At 37.8% G+C, this 25720-nt stretch overlaps 1 protein-coding gene across 11 annotated transcripts in view; it reads right to left on the minus strand.

Annotated features, from left to right (window-relative positions):
• LOC121318359 (protein PHTF2-like) overlaps positions 1-25720 on the minus strand; it is an 87738-nt gene that overhangs the window by 12397 nt on the left and 49621 nt on the right. For 3 of the 11 annotated variants that reach the window (XM_041254928.1, XM_041254933.1, XM_041254931.1), the window contains 11 exons: positions 24289-24447; positions 22124-22289; positions 20205-20366; positions 17470-17671; positions 16614-16775; positions 12677-12898; positions 11843-11971; positions 10999-11271; positions 9437-9568; positions 8519-8605; positions 3830-3985 (listed from right to left, as the gene is read on the minus strand). In XM_041254928.1, the coding sequence (XP_041110862.1) occupies positions 3830-3985; positions 8519-8605; positions 9437-9568; positions 10999-11271; positions 11843-11971; positions 12677-12898; positions 16614-16775; positions 17470-17671; positions 20205-20366; positions 22124-22289; positions 24289-24447 (1850 nt within the window). Of the gene's footprint in view, positions 1-3829; positions 3986-8518; positions 8606-9436; positions 9569-10998; positions 11272-11842; positions 11972-12658; positions 12899-16613; positions 16776-17469; positions 17672-20204; positions 20367-22105; positions 22290-24288; positions 24448-25720 lie in introns of all 11 variants that reach the window. The other 8 variants (XM_041254924.1, XM_041254923.1, XM_041254929.1 and 5 more) reach the window with 4 other exon arrangements.

The raw sequence follows: 25720 nt of genomic DNA on the forward strand, positions 1-25720 counted from the left end.
GTACGTTACTAACCTTGCACTCGTGTTATAATAAGTACTTGACCAGTAAGTGAGTAAACTACAACTCCCCAAAATGCATTTCAATTTCCCTTTCTCACTCAACGCTGCAAGGTGTGAATGTTTTAAGAGAGAATGGGTTGATATCTTGTCCCACTGAGGGAAAAAAAGAAGAAGAATGTGATAAAAACCATGAAAGCGGTCATGACTTGCATAATGAACCCACTGCGAGGGCACCGGTTGCTGTAAATCAAGCTGAAGCTACTGTAAAACGGAGGAAAGTTCGGGCAGTTCAGGATGAGCACCGGAAGTTTCAGGAGAGATGGACAAATTACTTTTTCTTCATTTTAAATGAGGAATCTGAAAAGCCAGTGTCAGAAAAACCTCTTGGTATTAAGAACCAGCAATTCGGAGCAACATTACTTGACTGTGCAAAGGAAACTTAATGAAAGATACCCGTCTGGTACTTCCACTCGGAAAAGCAAAATTAATCTGCTTGTCAAAAAGTGCTAAAAAATGCTAGTTTGGTTGCGGAATGTTTAACAGAGGCATCCATCTAAATTTCATGGATATTAGCACATCTCAGAAAGGCTTTTACAGATGCAGAAATTGTGAAGGAATGTTTTGTGGCTTCTGCAGAAATTCTCTATGCAGATTTCCCCAACAGAAATTAAATACTAAAACAAATTAGGGGGCTACAGTTATCGATACTAGTGATGAGGAAGTTTGAAGCGGTCGGCCAAGACATCCAACAGCAGGTAATTTCAGACGTTTTCGACAGCTCCTCGTTATACAGTCTTGCTCTTGATGAGAGTACTGACATATGCGATGTATCACAGTTATGTGTGTGGGCTCATTTTCCTAAAGCCAAAAGCTTCTGTGAAGAACTCCTGGGTTTAATTTCACTTAAAACGCGAACAAGGGGCAAAGATATTATGAATGTGCTTCAGATTTTTATTTGACTGACCTGCCCTGGAATAAACTTGTATCTGTGTGTACTGATGGTGCCCCAAATATGAGAGGCACAGAAAAAGGATTGCTGGATCTAATGAAAAAGAAAGAGGGAATTCCAAATGTTTTTATGTTTCACTGCATAATTCACCAAGAAGCTATTGTAAACAAGGTGAAAAACGGTGAACTTCTTTGTTTCAAAAGCCCTGAACAATCAGCAGTTCCAAGAATGAATTGAGGAGTATGAAACAGCAATCTGGTTATGCATAGCAAAGTCAGGTAGCTTTCTTGAGGATGAGTGCTGGAACAACTTCTCAGCCTGCTCCCTGTAATTCGCAACTTCCTTCAATGTAAGGGAAAAGAAGAAAAGGAACTTGATGATCCAGACTGGCTAATAAAGCTGGCTTTTCTTACTGACATTACAAGCTCACTAAATGTTCTAAACCTACAATTACAAGGCAAGCAAAAAATGTCAAGTGACATGCTCCGTGTTATAACAGCATTTCAGAGCAAAATACAAACATTATTTGTTCCTGACTTAAAAAGTGCTACCTTTCTCCATTTTCCAAAATTGCAGTCACTCACATCAGACAATAGAGGCCTGCTGAATCATCATAAAGCTGATTTTTTTTTTTTTGCACTTCTTTTGGACATACAGAAGATATTATGGGTTTGAAAGAACTTTATTTTATTTTGTTGAGAACCCTTTTCTTCAAAGTGTTTCACCTGTGTCACCTGCTCTCACAGTCCTAGGAGCAGACCAAGCAGTAGTGGAACGTGAAATAGTGGCGCTCCAGTCTGATGACATTTTGAAAGCAGAGCTGAGGCAAGGGGTTTATAATTTTTAGAATGTCGCCTCTGATTTGCGCTATCCAGTTCTGAGACAGTGCTCAAAAGGTACTGACTTTTTTTTGGAAGCACATACACATGTGAATCTACCTTCTCCACAATGAACACTGTAAAAAACAAACACAGGAATAAACTGACACAAGAACATTTGGACAGTCTTACAAGGATTGCAGTAACTGAATACAAATACTGCAGATGGAAAGTCATGGAGCAGCTGGCACACTACTGCTCTTCCTCCTGTTAAGCAGGTAAGCATCATTTTTTATAATTTTTTTTTTTTTTTTTTAATATTTAGTGCAGCCCATGCTTGACTTTGAAGAACAGTAACCACTCCTTTTGATAATTGATTATACATCGTCTTCTACAATTCATATAATTACATAAATGGTTTTGCTTTTAAATTACAAATACCATATTTATTTGTAACACCTCAGGTTTAATTACAACCTGACTAAGCATTTGATGCAAAAGCTGTGGGTAAAATACATTCTGGTGGTCTCAGCTCAGTTCAATAGGAACAGGTGTTAACATCCAGTTCAACTATGGGTAGATGTGCACATCTCTATCTGCAGCAACAATGGGACAAACTCCTGTGTGTCTCCATCAAGCTGCTATTCATAAACTTTTGAATAATACATTGCTTTTACCATCTTAGCACACCAAAATCAAGAAGTGAAAGCACCCTGCTATCAGTTTGCTCCAACTGAAATTGTGTCATTCCGTGTAGATGAGCGTTTGAAGGACTTGTGGTCAAATAACTGCCTTGCTCATCTGTCTCCTTCACAGTCTAATAATCCTCTCTCCAGGTGGGGCACCATCACTATATAAAGACTTTAATCAGTCGACAGCAAGTCATAATCCATCACAAGACTCCTTCAAAAACATGTCATAAAACCGGTATGTGTTCTATCCGTATAATTTTAAGTTGGATTTCAAGACCATTGTGTCACACACTGTTGTACCTGTAATTTAGATATGAAAATTGCATGAATTACCTTTTTCTACACCACTGCAAAAACAGATGGAGACTGATCACCGTGTCAATTATTTCACCACAAGTCCTTTAAACGCTCATCAACAACCCATGAATGCTTGGGTTTCAGAACTTTGCAAGAATCCATTTTTAAAGATGGCAACAAAGAAGAGATGAGAGGTCAGCAGTACCTCTGTAGCCCCATGACAAGCCACTTGCATGTAAAGATTATATATATTTTATGGTTTTAGTTTTATGGATTTATTTATACATGTTTTGTGGTTTCTCTTGGTTTAAATTCAAACTATTTGCTAATATTGTACAATATAACCCAAAACAACAAATAAGTGTTGTTCATGTTTGTACATTTATTAAACTGTGAAGGTGACACATTACCAAGCCAATTAAGGCACAAGTCCTTCACATCCTCATCTATAAGCCCACCAAAGGTCAGTTTGTTAACTTGTGTCCCACAAGGTGTTTCAGTCCTTCAAAGATGGGGCAATTTTCAATACTTTCCTGAAGCCTTTTTGTAGGGTCATCAAATCAGACAGTAAAGTATTAGGCAGTAGCAGAGCTGCATACAGAAAGCCAGTTAAATTATAAGCACACCTAGGCAATTTGAAAGTGATATATCTTCTAATTTAGAAGGAACATGCAATTTTGGACAACTTTTCAATTTTAAGGCCCCCAGCAACACTGAAATACTAAAGCAGTGGTACTTATTTTGCATGAATTCTACAGAATTCTACCTCGCTATTTATACAGAAACATTCATAGGGCATACTGACATTCTACATATTATTTTTATATCCTCAAATTCAATCCAAAATGAGACACATTTCAAGTATGACTACCCCCACCCCACCCTACACACACAAAAGGGGGTGAATCTCAGCAAATCTTCATCATTGAGCTTATATATTTGGCCTGGTTTCATACCTGACCCTTATCTTCCACTACACAAAATATAAGCAAAATCTAAATCTTGAGGTGGGAAGCTCTGGTTGAGTGGACACGAAATGACCCAATTGCACGACACAACAGGAGAGACCGTACCTGTTCAGTAAGAAGAATGGAGGTGTTGCTGTATTTTTTGCTCGTTTCTGATCCCAGAGTGACAAACCGCAGCAAAAAGAGCGATAAGGAAATGCACCAGATCATCAGTTCCCAGTTGTAGTGACACTCCAAGAATGTCTCGTGGCCATGCAGCAGCTGAAACAGTGAAGCACAATTTTTCTTCCTTTTAATAAATTAAAGTGACTGATCAATTCAAAACAAACTGATTCAATGTGGACGAAAAAAAAATGTATTAAAAAACAAGACCTGTAACAGCATGCAAAATCTGACAATTGTGTGCAGTGGAAATGTGTCTGTGTGTGAGTGCTTGAGTTAACTTACAGAACAGATGGAGGGTCATCCTGCAGCGCTTGAGGTGAAAGCAAATAAAATGTGCACTCATTTTACAGCCAAGCGTGACACACATATATATTGTCCATGGGTGCCTCTCACAAAGCATAGAGAGTTGAGACACAGCAGTTCCCATGGATCACTGTGGCTTATAAATACAGAACGAGTGAGATGGGAAAGATAATGAGCCCCAGCTGGGCTGAGGCTACAGTGATTGAAAATCATTCCGATCGAATGACTCTGCGGGTCTGTCTCGGGAAGTCTGGGGTGCAATGATATGACAGCACACCACACAGAGGTCTCCGTTCGACTAGTCATGCTTTTCATCTGACCTTACACTGTTTTTAACTGTGTGCTAGCAACTGGTAAGCAGGGGTGTGAATTTAGAATAAAAACATATTCAGAGTCAATAACTACCGTGCAAAGTCTGTGTATTCGAGCACTGGAATGCTAGGTCCAATTATAAGCTTAAACTTGTGGGTTTCTTTCACTGCTGCAACTGAAGAAGCGAGGGAGTGAATATCCTTCAAGTGTTCCCTGTTTGTAGCCATTAAACCAGCACAGTTTGCTAATCTAGAAACAGCAGTCATTCTACTACCCCAGCTCATAAGCAATTACATTGTTAAATGCTTCCTCATAAATTCACTATATGAGAGAACTTCTTTAAAAGGTTAGTTTGGGCATAGATAGGCAGTAGGACATATTTTTTTCTGGAAACCTCTTTCTGTGTTCAGTATGTGACTTTAAACATATCACATATGCATTGGCTCTTTAATTTATCACATCCCAAAAAATGTACGCAACATAACTGCCAAATTCTATCTTGCAACCCATCTGCCCTTTATTATTGAAGCCAATGTTAATTTTGTACAGAAGTTGGCAGCCAATACCCTCTGGCAAGTAGCTGGAACAGACAAAAGTAAAACAAATACAACAATAAAGAGGTTGAACAGGAGCCACCAGAGAAAATCCTGTCTCTGGATCGCCTAATTATAAAAGGATCCTACCAATGGCATCCAATATGACTCCCTGGGGACCTTATATAATAATAATAATAGTATTATTATATAATAATATGGATTATATAATATATATTATTATTAAACTATATTATTATAATTATTATTATAATATTATTATATTATCAGCTCCATCTCTATAATAATCACTTACCCACACTCCCCACCTATGAAATTCTTGGGTGGATATATTCTTTAAATCCCTGCTTTCTTAACTAATATTATCAGATACACAGACTGACTGGTCAAAAGTCTAACCCTGAAGAAAATAACATTGCTTTTCTCACTTATAGTATATATATATATAAGTTATAAGTTATAATGTAATAACGGCTTGCCACCATTCAACATTTTTTTTTTTTTTTACCAAATTGACAATTAATATCGACATTTATTTTAGAAAGAATTTACCGGTTTCTTCCGATCTTTCTTTATTTTTTAATTCAAGCACAGAATGGGTGAAATCGAACTTTGTGCTTTAAAAACAAAAAACACGACTTTTTATTTGCCGAAATCCCTTTATCGTATTCAACACACAACGAAACCATGGTTACCAACATTCTAACTGAAATAACATTTGGTCACAGCAGAGCTATTAAAGATAAAGATCCTATACATTTAAAAAAAAAATTCTCAAATAAACTATAGAAAATGCAGCATATAAAAGGGTATTACACAGACTTTTATAGCATAAATGTACAAGTACAATTAATATGCACAGAACAAAACATTAGATAATTGAACAGAACTAGTTATTATAGTTGAATAACTAACTTATTATTCAGAGTCTGAGCTGCCCCTCTCCTGCTTCAGCACAGCTGCACTCAGAGTCACTGGAAGGTAAGGCAGATGGGTCTGCTTCGTCCTGCCGCGGAGACTTCAGCCGTTGGTCAGGATATTCTGCACAATATTCATTAAGTGTTTTTCTCTTGCGCCCCATTTTCAAATCAAACTAGTAACTGTCACCGGATATACCTATAATAGCAAAAGCTTTCAAACACATTAACCTGCTAATTTCTAGGTAGGCGCTTTGAATGACAAAAGTGCAGTCAGTGCAGGTCTTGATGAGAGCATTCTAGCACTGCTTCAGTCAACGAGATCTGTCAGAACAGGGTGAACAGGGTGAAACTACTGTACTAACTGACCACTGAGATGAGTGACAGCAATGTTCTGTCAGAACAGACAGACACAAAGTATAAAAACTACACAAACTAGAGAGGATTTCTAAATGATTATTTTTGGTAAGAAAATAAAAACAGCAAGTGGTTTTACCAACGTTTATCGTACATAAAATGTTTTTACTCACATTTTTGGGGAATTCGACTTTTAACAAGCTTTACCGATTAATATCGAAAAGTAGCAAGCCTAGTAGTAACTCAACAAGTGTATACCCTACAGCAGTGGTTGTCAACCTTTTCATCTCAAGTACCGGTGTTTCCAGCAGGGACCACCAGGTTTAACAGTAACTACAGTATCTGCACTCTTAAACAGCTGTTGTAAAACTGAGCCCTACCCCATTATAACCAGGTTTGCTTTGTCTGTACTCACTTGTTTGTTGCCTCATTCTGCTGAATGGTAATCTATGCAGCTGATGACTAATCAACTCAGCAAGTTTATATTTAAAATAGAATGTTAAATTTAGTGAATGACAATTGCAGTACATTTAATTTAATTCCATTAATTTGTGTGTAATTATATATATATAAATTTATTTTCCAAGCAGTACACTTCCTAATTACAGTCCCAAGTATTTCTGTGTGTTCTGCTTTGGCATTTCTTAAAATGATCAGTCTGAGAAATTAACTTCATTTTCCCTACAACAGCTGACCCTGCTTTAGTACAAAACTCATGCTACATTACTGTTTTTCATTATGGTAACGGTACTCTTAAATGACCATGTCTGCTTCTTTGGCTGAAGAGATATTATCAGCTCATCATCAAACTTGGAAATCTGCTGCACAATTAAATCATCCTTAAACTCCTGCTGTTAAACCACGTAACTAAATTGTATCTGGTATGTAAAATGCAATAGATGTAAAAGATCTGTTTGTGTTGTCTCAAAACTCTACGATTTGACTGGCGAAAGATAACGTCGGTTTATTGGAGTTTCCAAAGACAACTTTTTCCAGCTTTGTACGGTAACCTTTTCTTGTCCTTATTTTTTAGCATTTTGCTGCATTACATCCCTTTGTAAATTATTTTCTTTATTTTAAGTTTCCAGGGCATCTTGTTAAGTGTATTTTTATTTTTCACTGTTCTTGTTCTACATTTCTGAAATGCAACTGTTCATTTTAAGCTACATTTTTACCCAACAGTACGAACACATATTTGGTCACCATCACAACTGTTGCAAGAAACTGGGGTTCCTGTTTTTTTGGGTTACTCTGTGCACTTACAAGCATTTGTATTCGATCAAACTGTTACAGTCCTTCTGGCACGTCAGTTTATTAAAACATGTCACATTTTTGCAGCATTTTTGTGCCTAACCCCGAAAAAACAGTTGTCAAACCTTTTTATGTTGTCGCATTTGCAACCATTTTAGTCAGTCTTGAGCCCTGCATCACAATTTCTAATTTCTCTGTGAATCAGTGGTACAAACAGATTGATACATTACGATGGTGTGGTTGAGGAATCATTTGGTCATAAAGATTAACTGCCGGTGCGTACCAGTTGCAAGCCTGTCATGTACCAGTACTGGTACACATACCACAGTTTCTATACAAAAGCTCACTGTGTTTCTGCTGTGAGGACTGGAATGGCCTGGATCTCCAGAGTACAAACAGGGGGAAGACACTTTTTATTGTGTGCCAAGAGCCCACAGGCTGTGAACATGAACTCTCCTTGTCAATATCAGTGTCTAATGAGCTTTTAAAAGAGATGGCCTTTTCAAATGGAATGACTGCTTCTTTTACAAACACTGTGGGGAATGCACTGCCAAACACAGAAGGAATTGAAGTCATTTAGTATGGCAGAGCTTCATCTCATTAAGCCAAACATCCAACTGCACGTCAGCTTGGAATACTAATGGTTCATAATGGAAGATGTTTCAACTGCCTTCGAAAAGGTTTTGTCTGGGCAAAATTGGATGGGCATCTACATATCATAGATGTGATTTTACAGATTACAGGGATGGGGGTGGGATAACATACTTTTCTACCCCCCCCCCCCATTATAAAACAACAAAAGCCTTTTAACACTGTGGGTCCAGTTAAGTTTGTCCAAAGCACAAAGGTTAGATTGAAATAAATACATAAAATGATAACACTGAGCATAGGACTGCCTATTTAGTTGCACCCCTGTTTCCCATTGGCCAGCTCACCTGCGCGCAGCAGATAAACACCACTGAGAGAGTCAGCAAAAATGCAGATGAAACTATTACGTCCACAGATCTCTGCGGGCCCCGTCTCTGCAACACAGAAGGAGAGATCATATACAGGGAAATGCAGCAAAAAGGGTAATCAGTCATTGTTATCAGATCCTTCAACAGAAGGCCAGAACGAGAACCTCCCCAGCAGGGTAGCTGCAACCACCAATTGTGCACTCAAACAAAGTCTAACTATTCAACCACATTAATGCTGCCACAATGCACCTTTCCTCTGTTGCTTTTCCAGGTTTCACTAAATCACTATGAGCCACTCCACATGATTAATTACAGCATATCGAAATATACTAACCACCATAAAACTTACAGCATATTAACCACCTTAAAACTCAACATGCCCTGTTTTGAAACGAGTGCAAAAGCAAATGAAAAGCATTAATCAAAACAATGAATTAACTGCACATTCTTGCAACTAAGTTGCCTCTTGCTTGTTTTATACTATTGCAATTGTTTCATCACTTTCAGAAAATATGTTTCATATGCACTGACTTCAATATAGGGTCTGGTGACACTCAACTAAGAAGAGAAGGGAAGGTAGACCTGTTTGTAATTGAGACAACATTAATATCAAGAGGATGCTACACAAGGTAAGTGGACCATAATTTTCAATTAATCATATTAAAGCCATACTTGCAAAAACAACTTTTTTATAGTACAAAATTGGAGAAATACTGAATGGGGCTACTGCAGCATGTGTAGTAGGTTCCATACATTGCTGGCCCCAGCAGAATGATGGCACTAATTTACTTTAGTGTGAGAGTGTAATGTGGCACTTTAGTCAGCAGAGGGCAGTAGTGGACAGTTGAAGAACTACTATTCGATATGACAAAAAATAAGAAAATAAAACTGCCTCACCTTCAAATACGAGCGAAGCGAGAGCCACATCTTAATGTTCTGCACTTTCTTTAAACGAAAATGAGGAACCTCTGACTTTCTGGCTCTTCTTGCAGAAGTTAAATGGCCAAAAAGCTTGGCAAAAAGTAATCTCTGTAAAAGAGAAAGAGGTTAGTAAATGCAGACTGTCTCCAAATCTCACTGGTGTGTAGGGCTGCCAAACAATGCCATACAACATATTCTGAGCTGGGAACAAACACTGATATAATAATATAACCCAACATGCAGGCTGCCATAAAATGTCCAATATGCAACAAAAATAACATTCATTAACGTCTATATATGGAGGAAACGGATATGAAAATAATCCATTTGAATACAGTATAAAGCAACAATGGTGTTATTTATTGTTTGAAGTGGTTTGCTTTACCCTGCAATTCTCTTTCAGCTACTGTATGTACTAAATTAAAATGTTCAGTCTTGAAGACCTTGGGGTGTTTTAGGGTTAATAAATGTTATTCTTTTAGTTCACATGTAGAGGCGTAAGTGATCAACCATAGTCTACTAACAATGTCTGCATATATCCCTCAAATAATAATCAATCAAAATAACGAATATTGACATGAATAACAGGAACTTAAACAGTAGTATCCAGTTTAAATGTGAAAATGTCCTTAACTTAGAAAGTAAAGAATCACACATTCTTACAATCTTTTATCTATAAATTGGGGGGGGGGGGGGGTCAATCTGAAGGCAATCTATACTTAGGTGTGCGCTGCGCTGAGTATCTCAAGGGTAACAGGTCAATCAACACCAAGACTAATGAATAACTACACTTGTATTTATAGGGCTTCAGAAAAGATTAAAGCAATGTATCGTAAATATGGCATTAAATGGGATTTTTTCCTCATGACTATAGTGGTGATTCAGGATGATCTATACGTATTCTCTATAAAGCACTACAAGTATCACAAAAACACTGAAAGTTTAGACTAACTTACTCAGTGAAAAACTCAGACACAATGTACAAAACCAGCAATAATTATTGTATTACTGTTGTTTTTTATTATTATTATTATTATTACTATGCTGGTTTAGTCTCTTTTATCACTACTGTATATGGTATCATGTATCATCACACTCCACTTTGATTCGGTCCTACTGAAGGAACAAACTGAATCTCTATTTACACTACTTCATGATTTCCTCGTTTGTTTGGTTTTTTACTGTCATACAACTGTATTGCACTACTGTGTACTGTAGCATGAGCAGTGCATTCAGGGAACACATGCAGGAGCGCGCTGGCTCAGGAGGGGGCTGTTCCTCACAACGAGAGCCTCCAGCAGGCTGAACACTGACATAGCAGCCTCTTGGTGGCTTCCTTCGTTTAGCGCAGATAATTAGCATTTTTTATGTAAAACTGAACCTGAATGTGGAACACTGAATCTCTAATAACTACATTTCCTTTCAAAAACATATTTAATTTCAGCTAAAGTAAAAAATAGTATAACAATGGAGTGGATATCACCTGATGTATCCAGGTATTCTAATTGTCATAAATGCCAATTGAATCCTAAACTCACCTGCTTGTACGTTCGTTCAGCGACGCTCAGAAGAAAGAAAAAGAGCCAAATGAGACAAACTCGAACCACAAAGCTGACTATCACCATTGAAACAACCATGACATCGAGGCTGGAGCCGAATGCAATGGAAAAGAGTTCATTAGTGGGAAGAGTGGCAAGCTGCTCCAGGTCTTTGTACTGGAAGAGTCTGTATGCAAAGGGGGTCAGTCCGAGGAATAAAGACACCAAGTTGCCAAATATCTGGTAACCTATTCCTGGAGTGTAGATGTTCACCTGAAACAGACAAAACAAAACAAAACATTACAGAGACACAGGTGCTTCATTTTTAATCAAGAACTGTTCTTTTATTAATTCAATAAATATAATTCAATAAATTGTATAAATATATATTACTGAATAATTAATACACATTTTCAGTACAGGACTACTGTAAACTACTTTGAGAAAACTGCTCATACAAAACTATCCCAAATAACTTGGCCTCCTAGGGGGAAAAAAAAAAAATATTGCTAATCTTTCCAAACCACTTTTATGATGCCTTCCTGACACCAGGGGGAATTGGTATTACAGTTGCTTATCAATGAGCAACATCATAGGTATCATGTCTTGCTTTTAATACACCTTATCACCACTAGCTTAAAAATAGCTTTATCACAGTAATAGTGCCATTCCCCCTGCAGCTGCTGCCTGGAAAAAAGTTTGCTGAATGAACTGATAAGAAGTATTTTATGGAATATACATTCTATTGCCTAACACAGGGACAAGGTATAAAAAACTTTATATACAGCAGTATAAAAAAAAAAAACAATTGCTTGTTTCTCCTGCTGGCTGTATCTCTACTCACCCTGTTCATAATCATCCCACTGATTTCTAGAACAGACATGTCTGCTTTCTTACATTCGGTCCCCTCCCACACTATAGCGCTCACTCTTTCAAGACCTGGATTAGAGCTGTGAAGCCAAGGGGTGTGACTCTGTAAATAAAAAAAAAAAAAAGAAAAAGAAAAAACATACTAAAAAATAAGACATACAGTACATTTCCACCGCATTTATTCCCAGATTCTGATACTTAAAACAATTTGTCACAATTAACTGTTCGCTAGATATATGTAGGGCTCAAGTGTAACTTTCATATGTACAGTATGGGATTATACCTGCTAATAAATTAACTTGTTTCATCTAGAATTGAAAATGCCAGTTCTAATGCCAGTTCAACATCTCACTCACTGGGTCTTATCTCTTTGCTTTCTTGTGCCAATTATCATTTACAGTTAAATGTCACAGATGCAGCTAATATATTAAAAACAGGCTTTTGCATATCTTCAATATTAGATTCGGTAAGAAAAATTCTAATTAACATTGTAATTATTTTCATAAAGTATTCTGTTTTTTCATTCCGCTTGTGATGTACTGTATTGTATGTCAAGTTCCCATATTCAGTTTTAACTGAAAGAGGATTATAAATAGGCTGTCAATGCAGCTAGGGTACTTCATTGCGCAAATGTCTGAACCTATTTCTATGAATTTGTAAAACATTTGTAAAAAATAAACAGCATGGATGAAAAACGTAAGTCTAGTCTCAATTCCTGAGGTTCTTCCTCCACACTTGACTTATTCCTGTCCCTTGAACTCTAGGCTGCAATGATGAGAGTCACACTTACAGAATCATTGTCACAGACCTGATGGAAGGGATCATCTCTGAACTCCTTCTTGCTGGCTGTACAGACGCTGGTTGTGTTCTCAGCGTCAGTCTCGCTGGTGCAGGAGGAGCGGCACTCTGCACAGTGCAGGAAGTCCTCCCACAGCACGTCCTCTGTCTCTGATTCGTGCCGCATGCACTCAGAGTCCTGACGGGAGCTAGTACATCGAGAGCTGCAGCCAGTACCAGACTTAGGAGCTTCCTGTCAACAGCAAACAAAAACACAAATCGGGTCACTGCAGCTCAACCACAATATACAACTATCAAGAAACAAAACACTGCTAAAGGCTGTCTGTGTATAGTACACTCATTCATGTTCACCAAGCATCGCTGCAAAAATGTTGCACAATTAACAATACAGGAAATAAATGAAAATCAAACCTATTTTTTAAATCCTCAAAAGGAGTAATGTCTGTTTCTCAAAATACCAGCTTTAGTCTCTCAAGCACAGGGCTCTACAATTACCAAAGCTGTTTCTGAGACTGGTGAATATGTTTTTTTTTATTACAGTAGTCCGTCGCATGCCCACCATAACCGTTTATCCGCCATGATCAACCCCTTAAGCAACGTTATTTTATTATTGACAGAGAAGATTAGTTCAGAGATTGTAGATCCTACCAAAGTTTCCATACACTGTGTTGTATGTGCTCCGTGCGCTGCCATTGCTGGTAGTGTCATGTGATCTGTTCAGTGTGTTGACTTGATGTGTAAATAAATCCTGTTCACCTGCGGGAAGGATCTTCTTAGCCTCCGTCTCGCTCTCCTGCCTGTCACTCAAGATCGAATGCACACACCCACAAGGCAGATGGCTACCCTGTATCTTTCTAAACAAGGGATTTAGGGGAGCTCCCTAATAAAATCTGAATCTCAAAAAAATAACTGTGGGAATATAATGTACCACCGTCCCTTTTCTTTGTGGCTCCAGCAATAAAGTCACTGACCAGAGAAATTTTCATTTAAACAACACTCTATTGCCAGTGCTAGAAATGAATGATTTCAACTTTGTCTAAATATAATTATTTATTGCATGTACAGTATTCATGTGAATTACTATTGCATTACTATTATTGTTGCTTGATGTGTTTTAAGTTTGTAAAACTAACATTCTGACTAGATGTCTTTTCTCACTGTCCCACTGCTGACACATGTGTGACACTTGATTGCTTATAAAGCAATCTCCAATATAAATAATCCATTTGGTTTTGCAGTCAGTGAATGCCTCCTCTTTGAAGTCCTTTATCATTTTGATGCCAAAGACCAATACAATCACAGTTTTTACAACAAGAAAGAAAAACACAATCTGTATCTGCACATACACGCTACACAAAATATCAGATTAATACTTCATCAGGAACTTCTCGATGCTGCACGAAATAAGTTTATTGACGAAACACAACACTACGTATGTATACATTTTCTTTTGAATAGTTCATTATCAACTCTGTGTACAGTACCGGTATACTATAAAGACCACTCAAAACAGTAGAAAAGTAAACAAATTAAATTCACTAATATGCAAATCGATTGTCATTTGTAAGGAATTATTTTTCAGTATAAGATAATTAAACTAATTAATTAGTTATCCTAAGGTAGCCTTTCTTTTAAATTTTGTTTATAAGTTAGTTTACTATTAATTCACAAACACTATAATGGAGGACAGTCTATAGGCTCTGCCCTGTGCGGGCACTAGCGCATATTGTTGACAGGACAAAAAGATGGAACAGATTTTTGTCTGTTATGGGGCAAAGCCCCATGGTCAAGCCCTGTCTAAACAGAGGCTGTCCAAATGGATAACAGACAGGCAGGACTGCCAATAAGCGAGCTAACTTGCCCCCTCCAGAGAAGATCACTGCCTATTCCACCAGGTGCATGACAACTTCATGGGCTTTATTCCAGGATGCATCTGTCAAAGACATTTGCAATGCAGTGGTGTGGGCTACTCCCCATATCTTTACAAGGTTTGACAGACTGAATGTCATGGATCTGCAAAACCGTGGCTTTGGAACTAGAGTATTAAGGGCGGCTTCAGGGTCGACCCTTACAACACAGATATAGAGGTGAGTTTCTCCCACAATTTCTTAGCCCTAGATACTTGTTACTGGGATTCCTAATGGTAATGCACAAGGCAGCCTCTCGGTTTAGCCTTATAGCATTCAAATCGTTTTGCAATATTGCCATGCGATGGCTTGGCTATACTCACCCATTAGGTAATGGTTACATTTTGTACTTGATAGGGAACGTTAAGCTATTATCATAACCCTGGTTTCCTGCAACAGAAATGTAACCGTTAACCTTCAAGGTCACTGCGTCCATGATAACAGCAGACTTGAAGAAAAAATTATGCTGTGATCTGTGCGACAGGAGCCACCCTTCAGCGACAGGCTTCACGCAGGGCACAAGGCCACTGCAGGAAGTAACAAACAACAGGCTGCATGCTGCAAGAATTAAGTGTAATTAGTAAACTAATACAACGTCAATAATTATTGCATTAATTAGTGTAATGCACAAATAGCGAGTAATATACACAGATAAAAGCAACAAGTACTCATCTGTCTATGGCTCTCCCGCCAGGTTCGGACACAAAGGAAAAATGATGCAGTGATCTGTGCGGACTGTCCTTATATGCCCTTGGGGGCGGGCATGACTGCGTCACAAACATTGTGTGCAGCTTTGATATATTCAGGTTTCAGGGTCTTTAGGAGGTAAACACCCATTAGGTAATGGTAACATTTCGAACTGGATAGGGAACTTGCACAACAAGGAGCTCCCCCTTTTTAACCATAACCAAACTACACCAGGATGCAATAGAAGTCATTTTGATGATGTTCTAATTCCAACCAAATTGATCTTGCATGCAAAACAAAACCTTAAGAAGTGCCTTTGGGTCATTTGCTGTACACTGTCTGGATAACTGTCACATACTAAAGTAATAGGTTTTGAATAGCATGTCTAGTTCATACCAGATTTCCTTTTGAATGTATAATTTAGATTTTACAGCACTGGTCTGTTAAAGGTGCTTAGCTACACAAACACGATGGAATGGGCAAATAACAACCACAATGAAACAGATGGGCAGAACAACAAACATACAATTGCCCATACCACCAACCAGACAAGTTTACTTTTCTTCAGCTGATTTCAGGTGCCGTGCTTACAAACACTGGGCGACTACATAGAATGTGTCCCCTGTTAAAACAAATTAAGCAACTATCAAACTAGATATAATAGTTACTACTTTTCCTGTATCTGTGTTTTACATACCTGTCCATTTATTTCCATAAATTTGCTTTTTTAAATGTTTTTATTTTGTTGATTTATTGTAATAAGACGATTTATAAACCTGGATTAAAATGCAGGTTTTGAGATGTATGTGCTTCACTTCTATCAGAGATACAACAAACTCATTCCTCCTAACACGGAAGGTACCACATGGCTCCCAATAAAAGAACTAAGAGAATCTTTTTACAAAAATGACCAGGCACCAGCAAGCTGAGCCCACAACCAAATGTTTCTTCAATTTTCACTGAACATTTTCAAGCTAAATTTACTCCCTTCACATTAAATTACAGGCCTATTGTTGATTTTAGCACCTGCCAAAACCACATGGGAGTTTCTTAAATCACTGCAAGTTTAAAAATAATCTCTCCTGGCAACTAAATAAAAACAAAACAAAAAAAAATATGGTGTGTATATATATATATATATATATATATATATATATATATATATATATATACACACAATATATATATATATATATATACACACACACACACACATAAACAGCTGTATTCAGTGATGTTTTCATTACACATCACTGCTTTAATATTTCTTTCCCAAATCCTATGCAGCCTATAGCTCTCCTAGACAACAGAACACACACAGTTGGGTTCAATTACAGCAGCAGTAGGTCATACCTCAGGAGGGTAGTGTTTCTTGTAGTTGTGAGACTTTCTGTTGCGCAGTGTGTAGTCACTCGATGTGTGCTCAACATTACGCCGGCCAAAATTGTACCCGGTTTCAGGGTCCTCATCGCTCGAGACCTCGTCGGACGCATGCTCTATCGCTCTCTGAACATCCTGAAACATCAGTGTTAAAAAAAGCAAACTGAGACACGGAAGACAGAACATGTACTAGGACTCCTTGTTTATAGGCTAGTTTGTTTCATTACCTATCTTGTACCTAAAAAGATTTTTATTCTTGAAAGAGAAACACGCTTTAAAATACGTCTTTGAGATAGGCCACAGGTGCCTGGATACAGATTATGGATTCTGTTTATCTATCAAAATTAAAAGATACAGTGGTCCTCTTAAAAACAGAGGGTGAGCAAATCCTCCGACGTATGTGTAAACAAGGTGTGTGATTGTCCTGGTGAAATAATAAGAATATCCTTGGAAGTGTACATCATGAAGGGAGGTCTAGTAAGGAGGAAGTGGAAAGAGTCCAACACACTTCAGAGTTGTTTCAGGCGGAGAGCAGTCACTAGATATTAAGGGTGATCCCTCAGAGCAGAAACCATTCAAATCACAAGGATAACTTACTTTAACAGAAATGACTCATCCCAGTCAAAAATCAACACAGTTCCTACCAACTGCAGACATCCTACAAGTAGCAAATTTAACATCCAAGCATGCTGTACCATTTGTGATTCCCAAACCACAACCAGAACACAAAAAGATGACCGGTAACCAAATAAACTATTTGAAACGACGACATGGTTTTACACGAGAATCAATGATTGAGGATTCAAAGTTACGAGGGAAACTATCCCACCTTGTGCTGGGTTGCATGGTGTAGGTGTCTGGTAGTTCCTCCTGTGCTCCAGCGTCTCTCCTCAGGCCTCAGGACCTCACAATGGGGCTCGTGGAGCTGGATCCCATCCTCGCTGCTCTTGCTGGTTACCCTTCCATCCAGAGACACATAACCATTGTCAGTCTCTGTCGACTTATCAATGGATAGCTTGGTCTTCTTGGATCTGAGAATGGGCACAAGCAACATATCTTTTTAAGACGAACTATTATGAGGTCTGGGAATTAACAATATATTAAAGGGCTACTTTAAAATGTATGGCACCTTCTGGTATCGATGTTACAAGCATAATAGATAAACCCCAGATAAAAAAAAAACTAAATGACTGATGCATTTTTACTTTTATAAAGGAATGTGTCCTTTTAAGAGGTTAGACTAAAAAGAAGCTGGCGCACAAAGAATTGCACTGTACATTATTTTGTCGCAGCTGCATTTCCAGCTGGATTATTGTAATGAACTCATCTGGAGTTACTGGCAGCAGTTCTTTAGAAGGCAAAGGATATGATCTCATCATTAGAGCAGAAAATCTAAATACTACAAAGTTTTTAGAAAGAGTAAAACAGCTGTCGGTTAGTGGTGTATTATAATAAATACATTCAAGTGACTAGACACGACTTTGAGTCCTCTGACTACTGTGACTAAAACATAACATACAACATGTAAAAAGTAAGCTTATAGAAAAAAAAAGTGAAATAAACTAGTAGCTTTAGTTATGACAGGTGATGAAGTACAGTGAAGAAGGGTTACAGTTCATTGTGTTACAAAAAGGAATAAATCATCACATGACAGGAAGAGATTTCAGAATACAGAGGCCAGCATTTATTACGAAAATCATCTCTTCACCCTTGGGTCTGAATTTGTACACCTTTGGAAATAAACTTTCCCTGTTTTCATTCTTCTGATATCTGATATAGGGGGAGTCAAGGCAATGGTTAGTAGTGGTGATATGCAGTAAAACTGCTTGAGTACTGCTCATCTAGACTGTGCTTCAAAACTCTTACAGCCTTGTCACATATAATTGAAACAACATGTTCTATTATTAAGCTATGCAAGACCCCCAATTTTATATTTCTCCGTCTTTCAGCTTGAACATTGTTCAAATGGTGTACAGGATTAAAACCCCATAAAAAGGTCAAGCCCATATACAAAAGGCAGTACGGTGAATATTAAGGTGAACCTAAGTAACACATTAAAGTTTTAGAGCACAGTAAATAAATAAAGTATAACATCAATGAGGCCACAAACAGTAAACACATAAATAAACAAAGAGCTGCAGTATCCCTTTTTGTACCGAAAAGCGGTAAATAGCTCAAATTTCAAAGAGATCTGAAATGACTCACGCTAATGTTTCAACGATGAGTCTCGTTTTTGTTAATTGCAATCGGTAACCAAGGACTGGGAATTGAGGATTGAGGAACATTACAGACACCTAATGGCTGATAATGGATTATAAATTCATAAATTACAGTCTGCTGGTATGCTAATTAGAGGCTGCACAGCTAATCAAATTTCAAAAGCCTTCAATTAAAATGACAACTCAAGGAAACAATTAGCATTTGATTATACTTAGCCAGGTGTTTAAACTGTTTTCATTCATGATGTTGGAATATAACTTGAGTTTGCCAGTCTTGGAGCTGAAATGCTCCTTCACCCAGTACTGTACATGTTTAATTCTAAAATGCCACTGCAGATGAAACAATTTGTTCAATACTTTATTTTCTTACATACTGGTGATAAACTGACGTTAAACAGTAGATGCATAGTACAGTGCTACCCCATTATAATGAGGTTGTCGGGGTCCATAAGTAGGAGACCATGTTACTTGTGTTTTGTCCTATATAACGAATATTGCATTTTTGTTCCTGAAATCATTTACAATGTCCACAAGACAAATTAACATTGTAGCGTACAGTGGAAAATGAAGGAAGGAGACACACACAATTTGCAGGTACTTGAATCCAAGGTTTATTGGGATGATTATTCCCAGCCCCTGCAAGCCTGGTCCACACCAAAAACAGCACTCTCACAGAAGCTTTGCCCGCACTGATGTGGACACCCCCTACATGCTTTCATGTCCCCGCCTCCCCGGACGTCACCCACCAATCCTGGCTGAGGCAAGCTTACACTTACTTACAAACAAACAAACAAACAAACAAACAAACAAACAAACAGGGTCCGCAGACCAGTCCTGCAACAGTATAAATCCTGGGTGATAGAATATATACTGTATAATATATACTGCTTGAGTTTCCCCTTTTTTACTCTGTCCACCGCATCGAGTTTCATTTTAACAGAGAAACATTTTCGTTTTTTGCTGTCTGCCATGCTTTGTACTGTATATCTGGAACGTTCACTCAATGTTTGTGAGTCAAATTGCATTATGGGGGAAATGGGAGCCAAGACCTTATCGTGTTATAACCGATTCCGCACAACAACAGGTCGCGTTATAACGGGGTAGCACTGTATATACTGTAGAATATTTAGAATATTCTACAACCAATTACTCTCATGTTACAAAACTTCCATTTCCAGTTTACAAGAAATACACCTAAGTTTATAATATTTACACAACTTTTTTTATCATTTTTTTTAAATGTATTCATTTATGCATTTATTTAAATGATTGGTTTTGATATTTGTGCTACAAAAGGGATATCGCTGCTTGTGAACAAGATATAACCTTAAAAAAAAATACACACCCCGGTTTAAAGAAATCATGCCAGAAATCGCTGAAGAAAGCACCAAGGCTGTAAGTGGAGCCAGAACCGGAGCAGTGCAGCACCCCCTCCTGTGTGTTATCTGTAGTGCTAGAGCCATCTCCTTCCCTATGCACCTCCAAATGTACTGCTTTCCTTAACTTCCTTTAGCGAGAAAGATCAAAAGCAGAGGTTTGCTTAAAGAGGTCATACAACAGAATTATGATTCCTGTAGCCTTTTTCTTTTCTTACCACAAGGCAGCTGTCTCTGACAAGACTGGTGAGAAGTGGAACAATTCTCAAGCCTTGTTTTTCATGGGATTAACTATGGAACTCCAGAGATTTCCCTTACAGTTCACATAAGAATATGGAATAACAAGACTATTAGCCAAGCAGTTTGTCTACATTATAATGTTACAAACTGCTAAGCAGCTGAACAGTTTACTTGTATCTGCAGTTTTGTCTTAAATGACTCAAACGTCAGTTGTCAGTGATCTCGGGCACTGTTTCTCTGTTAAAGTATTGACTTAAAAGTCAATGTGATGAAAATTGAGCGATTAGTCACTTTTACAGTTTGGCAAAGTCACAGCCCTTAAATCAACCCGATAGTATGTATGTCATTGAGGCATATACTGTGCAGTTAAAGTACTGAGAAACAGTATCTACCTTACCCATCTTGCTGTATGTAAATCTGGACCAAACTGCTTGGTTTCTGGTGTTTAATTGAATTTGCTGTCAATTACAGTAGTTAATGTGGAAGCAAATTATCATTTTACAGTGCTGCAAGGTCTGGACTATTTCACTGCTGTAAAGGCAACACAAGCCATTCTATATTAACATTGTGTGTGAAAACAGTATTACACTACACAGAGCTCAGAGCACACCCAGACACAAAACCTAAAATACAAATGAAATGTTCAACAGCTTCACCTCAGCCTCATTTCAAGAGTTTTTTTCAGCCCAGATCCAAATTTGAAGAAGCTGCTTTGTGATAAGCAAGAGAAAGGAATGTAAGACACATAGCAGTGTTGCTTTGGCAGTCATATGCAGTCAAATGCAATTCAATTGTTTTCTAGGCATACAGAATGCAAGAAACTTTTTTAGAAATCTAATAGAAAGTGTGTGTTGTCACCTCAGCAGGGCCTTGGACTTTAACAAATCAACACCCTTTTTTTAATAAGTGCCTAGCAAGCTAATCACACACATTCTAGGGTATCCTGGCAAGTCCTGGAAACTGGAGCTTTCAGGTCTACCTTTTACAACCAAAACTGCTTATAAAGAGGATCTAAACTGGCAGGTGATCTTTATATACTGCATAGGCGCTAACTGTATATTTATCAGGATTAGTAACACTGGTCGCTGTCGTGGCTTTTAATACTGACTCTTACTATCTTGCTTCGTTTACTAAATTTGAAAGGAATGATAACCAAGGCTTGTATCTTATTAGAACTAACAACACCGTCACTGGGCGCCATTTTCTTGTGCTTAGAATCTATTGTTTTTTTCCCTGATTATTTTACTTTAGTGAAGAAGTTGTTGTTGCTTCCTGCAATCTAATCACTTCCTGTGCTGTAGGCCAGATTTACTCTAATCCAACTACAATCAGTGAATGTAAATTGCAGGAAAGGATTAGGTACCAGGAATCTATAACACTGGATTTTAAATCTGCATAAACTGGTAAATGCAGGTGAAAATCCAAAACCTCTTAAGCACAACTGGATTCTTGGGGGAGAGTGCTAATGTTGCGAATGGTAAAATAAGGCAAGGAAATTGATTTAAAAGCATTGGTAATACCTCCTTTAAAAGTTCTATGAAGACGAAAAAGCACCACTAGGAACCCTTAACCAAAGCTTTAAAAACAAAGCAATGTTTTCAAGCATGCGTAAAAAGTTTTATTTTCTGACCATGATGGAGGCACCCACCTTCTCCTCTTCCCTCCGCTACTGGGACTGGGTTTGGGAGTGCGCGTTGACACAATCTGACAGTGAACGGTGCCCAGCATCAACATCAACCAGATAGGACCAAACACCTCTGTTACAGGGACGTTGTGTGTTTGGGGATTGGTGAAAAATAACACTGTTGCTGCAACTGCAAAGCAAAGAAGAGAATCAGGAGAAACAGCCAGCACTCTCATAGTAAATCAAATCCTCACCAATACTGCAGAATCGCTGTGTAACATCTGATGTCGAAGTTGACGAAGAAATGAAGCCCTTTTCTGCTGTTACAGTTGTCGCAACTATTCAGTTTTAGGTGGTAATAAAAAAGATTTACAGTCCCCCCTATTTGTTTGCAGAGAAGGGGCAGCATAATCAGTGGCAACATTAACTTGATGGGGTAAAAGCACTTTCTCTGGGGGTGAGAAATATGTTAAGTTACTGTGCTTCTTCAATTCTTGGACTCTCTCACAGAGAATACCCGCAGCCAACTGTGTGATGGTTTTGTAATGTGAACATAGCTGGAGTTGAAACCAGGCCTCCAGGGAATCAAGCCTTGTGCATTACCCACTGCAGCACCTAGCTCCCAGGAAGCACGCTGTATACGGCTGAAAATAATTACACTTACTGTAACTGCATATATTCCAATTATTTTGTACAGGACTAAAAATAACACTGCAAAATATATACCATATAATGGTGCACGTGGACGTTTTACAACACTAAAATGGTTAAATTATTACTCATGGATGAATCTAGACCGATATTTCTCATTTAGTGTGTGGCTATGAAAAATAAATAAACCACATATACAGTAGTTTCTGCATATAGGAATATCTCTTAAGAGAACACTTCAGCTAAGAGAACACTCTTGTGGTGAAACAGATTTTACCCATTGCAAATGCTCAGCCTAAAGGAACAGGAACTTCGCTTAAAAAAACACCTTTTTGGCACTGCTAACCATTAATTCACAACTGATACAGTACTGTTTTGTAACCTGATAACTCATCGTCCTCAAACTTAAATTCAAATGGTTTATTTAGCATGTGACTTGTCATCACATTTTTCATTGGTTTGTTCAATCTTTGCAGAAATGCCTCATTTTGTATTCTGAGTTCCATCAGTGCACCTTGTCGCTACAAAAACGCATGTAAACAAACGCAGAAATGCGCCGCTGTTTCTCTTAATAAAAAACAATCTGAATCAGACACAAATCACCAAGCAGTTTGGTGTTTTCCATTGTGGTGAGATGCTTCCCCATTCTGTTATAATGTTGTGCATGTCTTGAATATTGCTCCCGTACATGTATTCATAATTAATCTGCTGCTGCATTTTTAAACTGTGTAGGGGTACTGTGTTAATTTAGTTTGCATTATTACTGTTTATTAACATTCACTTGCCTATTTCTTTTCTCTCATTTATTCTGTTCATTTTTCATATGCTGATGCACGTGCATCATGACAAGTAATAAATACTTATTGATTCCTATTGTGTCTGGTGGTCAACTTCATGTTAGAAAACACTTCTGCTAAGAGAACACTTTGCTTGCTTCCCGAGAGTTGTTCTCTTAGCTGGAGACTACTGCATATGCATGGAACATTTAAAACATTTCTATTCAACAACTGAAAATAAGTCATGGAAGTGTATTTCAAACCACACCCTTTGGAATGCTGTGGTACCAGTGAGAGTATTTATTGTGCCAGAATATCGTGTGACTGTTTATCATCATGAGCCAAGCTTACACAACTAGGTAATTTTTACCCAGCGATACTAAAGTTAATTAGTATTAATTTAATTGCGATGACAGTACATGCTTTGAAACAAATTAACAACTATGAGTTAAATCTTTTCAAAGTTTCTCATTTCATAAATATGTTATATTTATATATATTAAAAACATATGGTCAAATATTTTACTAAAACTGAGAGCAGTTAAAAATGTTTACATGCTATACATATGACCCATAGTTGTGGTTCAAGCTTTGAACTACAGAAAAAGTTTAATGAAATCCCTTTGTTTCTTCAGCTTTCAACAAGAGACTGCCACAAGTCACTCATTATTACACGTAAATATATTTTTGCTCTCATTCTAAACAATCCTGTGGTAACCATAAAGCACTGCAACAACTAAAGCACCACAATAAGAGTCTAACCTTGAAGGAGGTATAGAAATAGCAGCCAGAAAAAGATGGCTTTTGACGTCACTTGTATCCACCACCTAAAGAAGAAGGGGAAGAACACGACTCGTACCAGCCCTTTCCTGGTCAGCGAGGTCCACGGGCTTTCTGGTTTAGCTTTAGCAAATGCTGAGCCTGTGTACAACACGAGAGGGACATTGTAAACAAAAAAGGGAAGTAGATTTGAGCCAAACACATTGTTATAAACTGGTTGTTTTATTTGTTATGAAGTGGTTGTTGTGAAATTACATAGGGCCATAACGACAAGGAATTGTGATAAAAGTGCACATTTTATTATTAACAAAAAGCAAACTGAAAATGTTGCATAGCTATGTAACGAAGGAGCTTCTAAAACATGATTATGTTGAAGCTTTTAAAACTAAAATTGCCTTTTCTTTTTGGAAAAAATGGCTTGGTTAATTTGGCATGGTGGGAAATGCTTTGTGCATATGATGGCCCTTAGGGCTGGATGATCTACATATTCTTGTGAGCACTGTATACTGCACTGTAGCTACTAAAAACAGAAACAAGATACTATGCAAAAACAATGCTGTAAAACATTCAATCTGTATCACTTAGGAACTGCAAAACAAAACATAACCATATAAATAAATACTTCAGAAGTCATAACTCATGTTGAATCAAGCCAATTGTAAATCTGCCTAAAGTGGTAAATGGAAAATGACTGCCTGGATTTCTTCCTTTGGTTAAGCAATAGAAAAGACTGACAGAATCGGGTGAGGATACATTTAGCTGTAGAAAAAAAAACAATTCAGATTATAATTGATTTCCATATCCTAGAATTACCGTAGGTGTGGCAATAAGATAAATCAGTACTTCATGCCTTCAGTTACTCCCAACAACCCTGCCTGGTATGGGTGGGTGAGAAAACAGCCAGTAAAGCCCTAGACATGCAGTAAAACCATGGTCTAAACGGGTTCCTTGATTTGATCTGCCACAGACCCGTTGGGTATATCAGCAGTGCTGCGCTGTCAGCTTCCATTTCTGCCTCTGCCTCTCACAGTGATGCTGCACTAAGGGGTGTTTGCTTACAGCTTTGACACATGGATGAAATTGTTTTACCTGAACCCTGACTTGGCACAGTGGCTAAAAAAATAATTGGTCAAGAACTGAGGTTTTATAAACAAGACATTTTCCATGCTGGAATTTCCTGTAGTTTAAACAAAACATTTCTGCACTTCAATACAGCCAGGTACTTAAGGTTAATCATTACAGAAGATAAAAGCCAAGATAAATGATAGTAATTGAGTGACAGATAGAAAACATTTATCTAATTACTACATGCACGTGGTAACACAATACCTTTATCACTCCTATCTTTGCCTCTGCCATACGGTATCCAAGTGTAATAGTTACAGCTACAGAGTGTATGTGACCATGTGGAACA

The sequence above is a fragment of the Polyodon spathula genome, chromosome 7, assembly GCF_017654505.1.
Source record: "Polyodon spathula isolate WHYD16114869_AA chromosome 7, ASM1765450v1, whole genome shotgun sequence".
Classification (NCBI taxonomy): Eukaryota; Metazoa; Chordata; class Actinopteri; order Acipenseriformes; family Polyodontidae; genus Polyodon; species Polyodon spathula.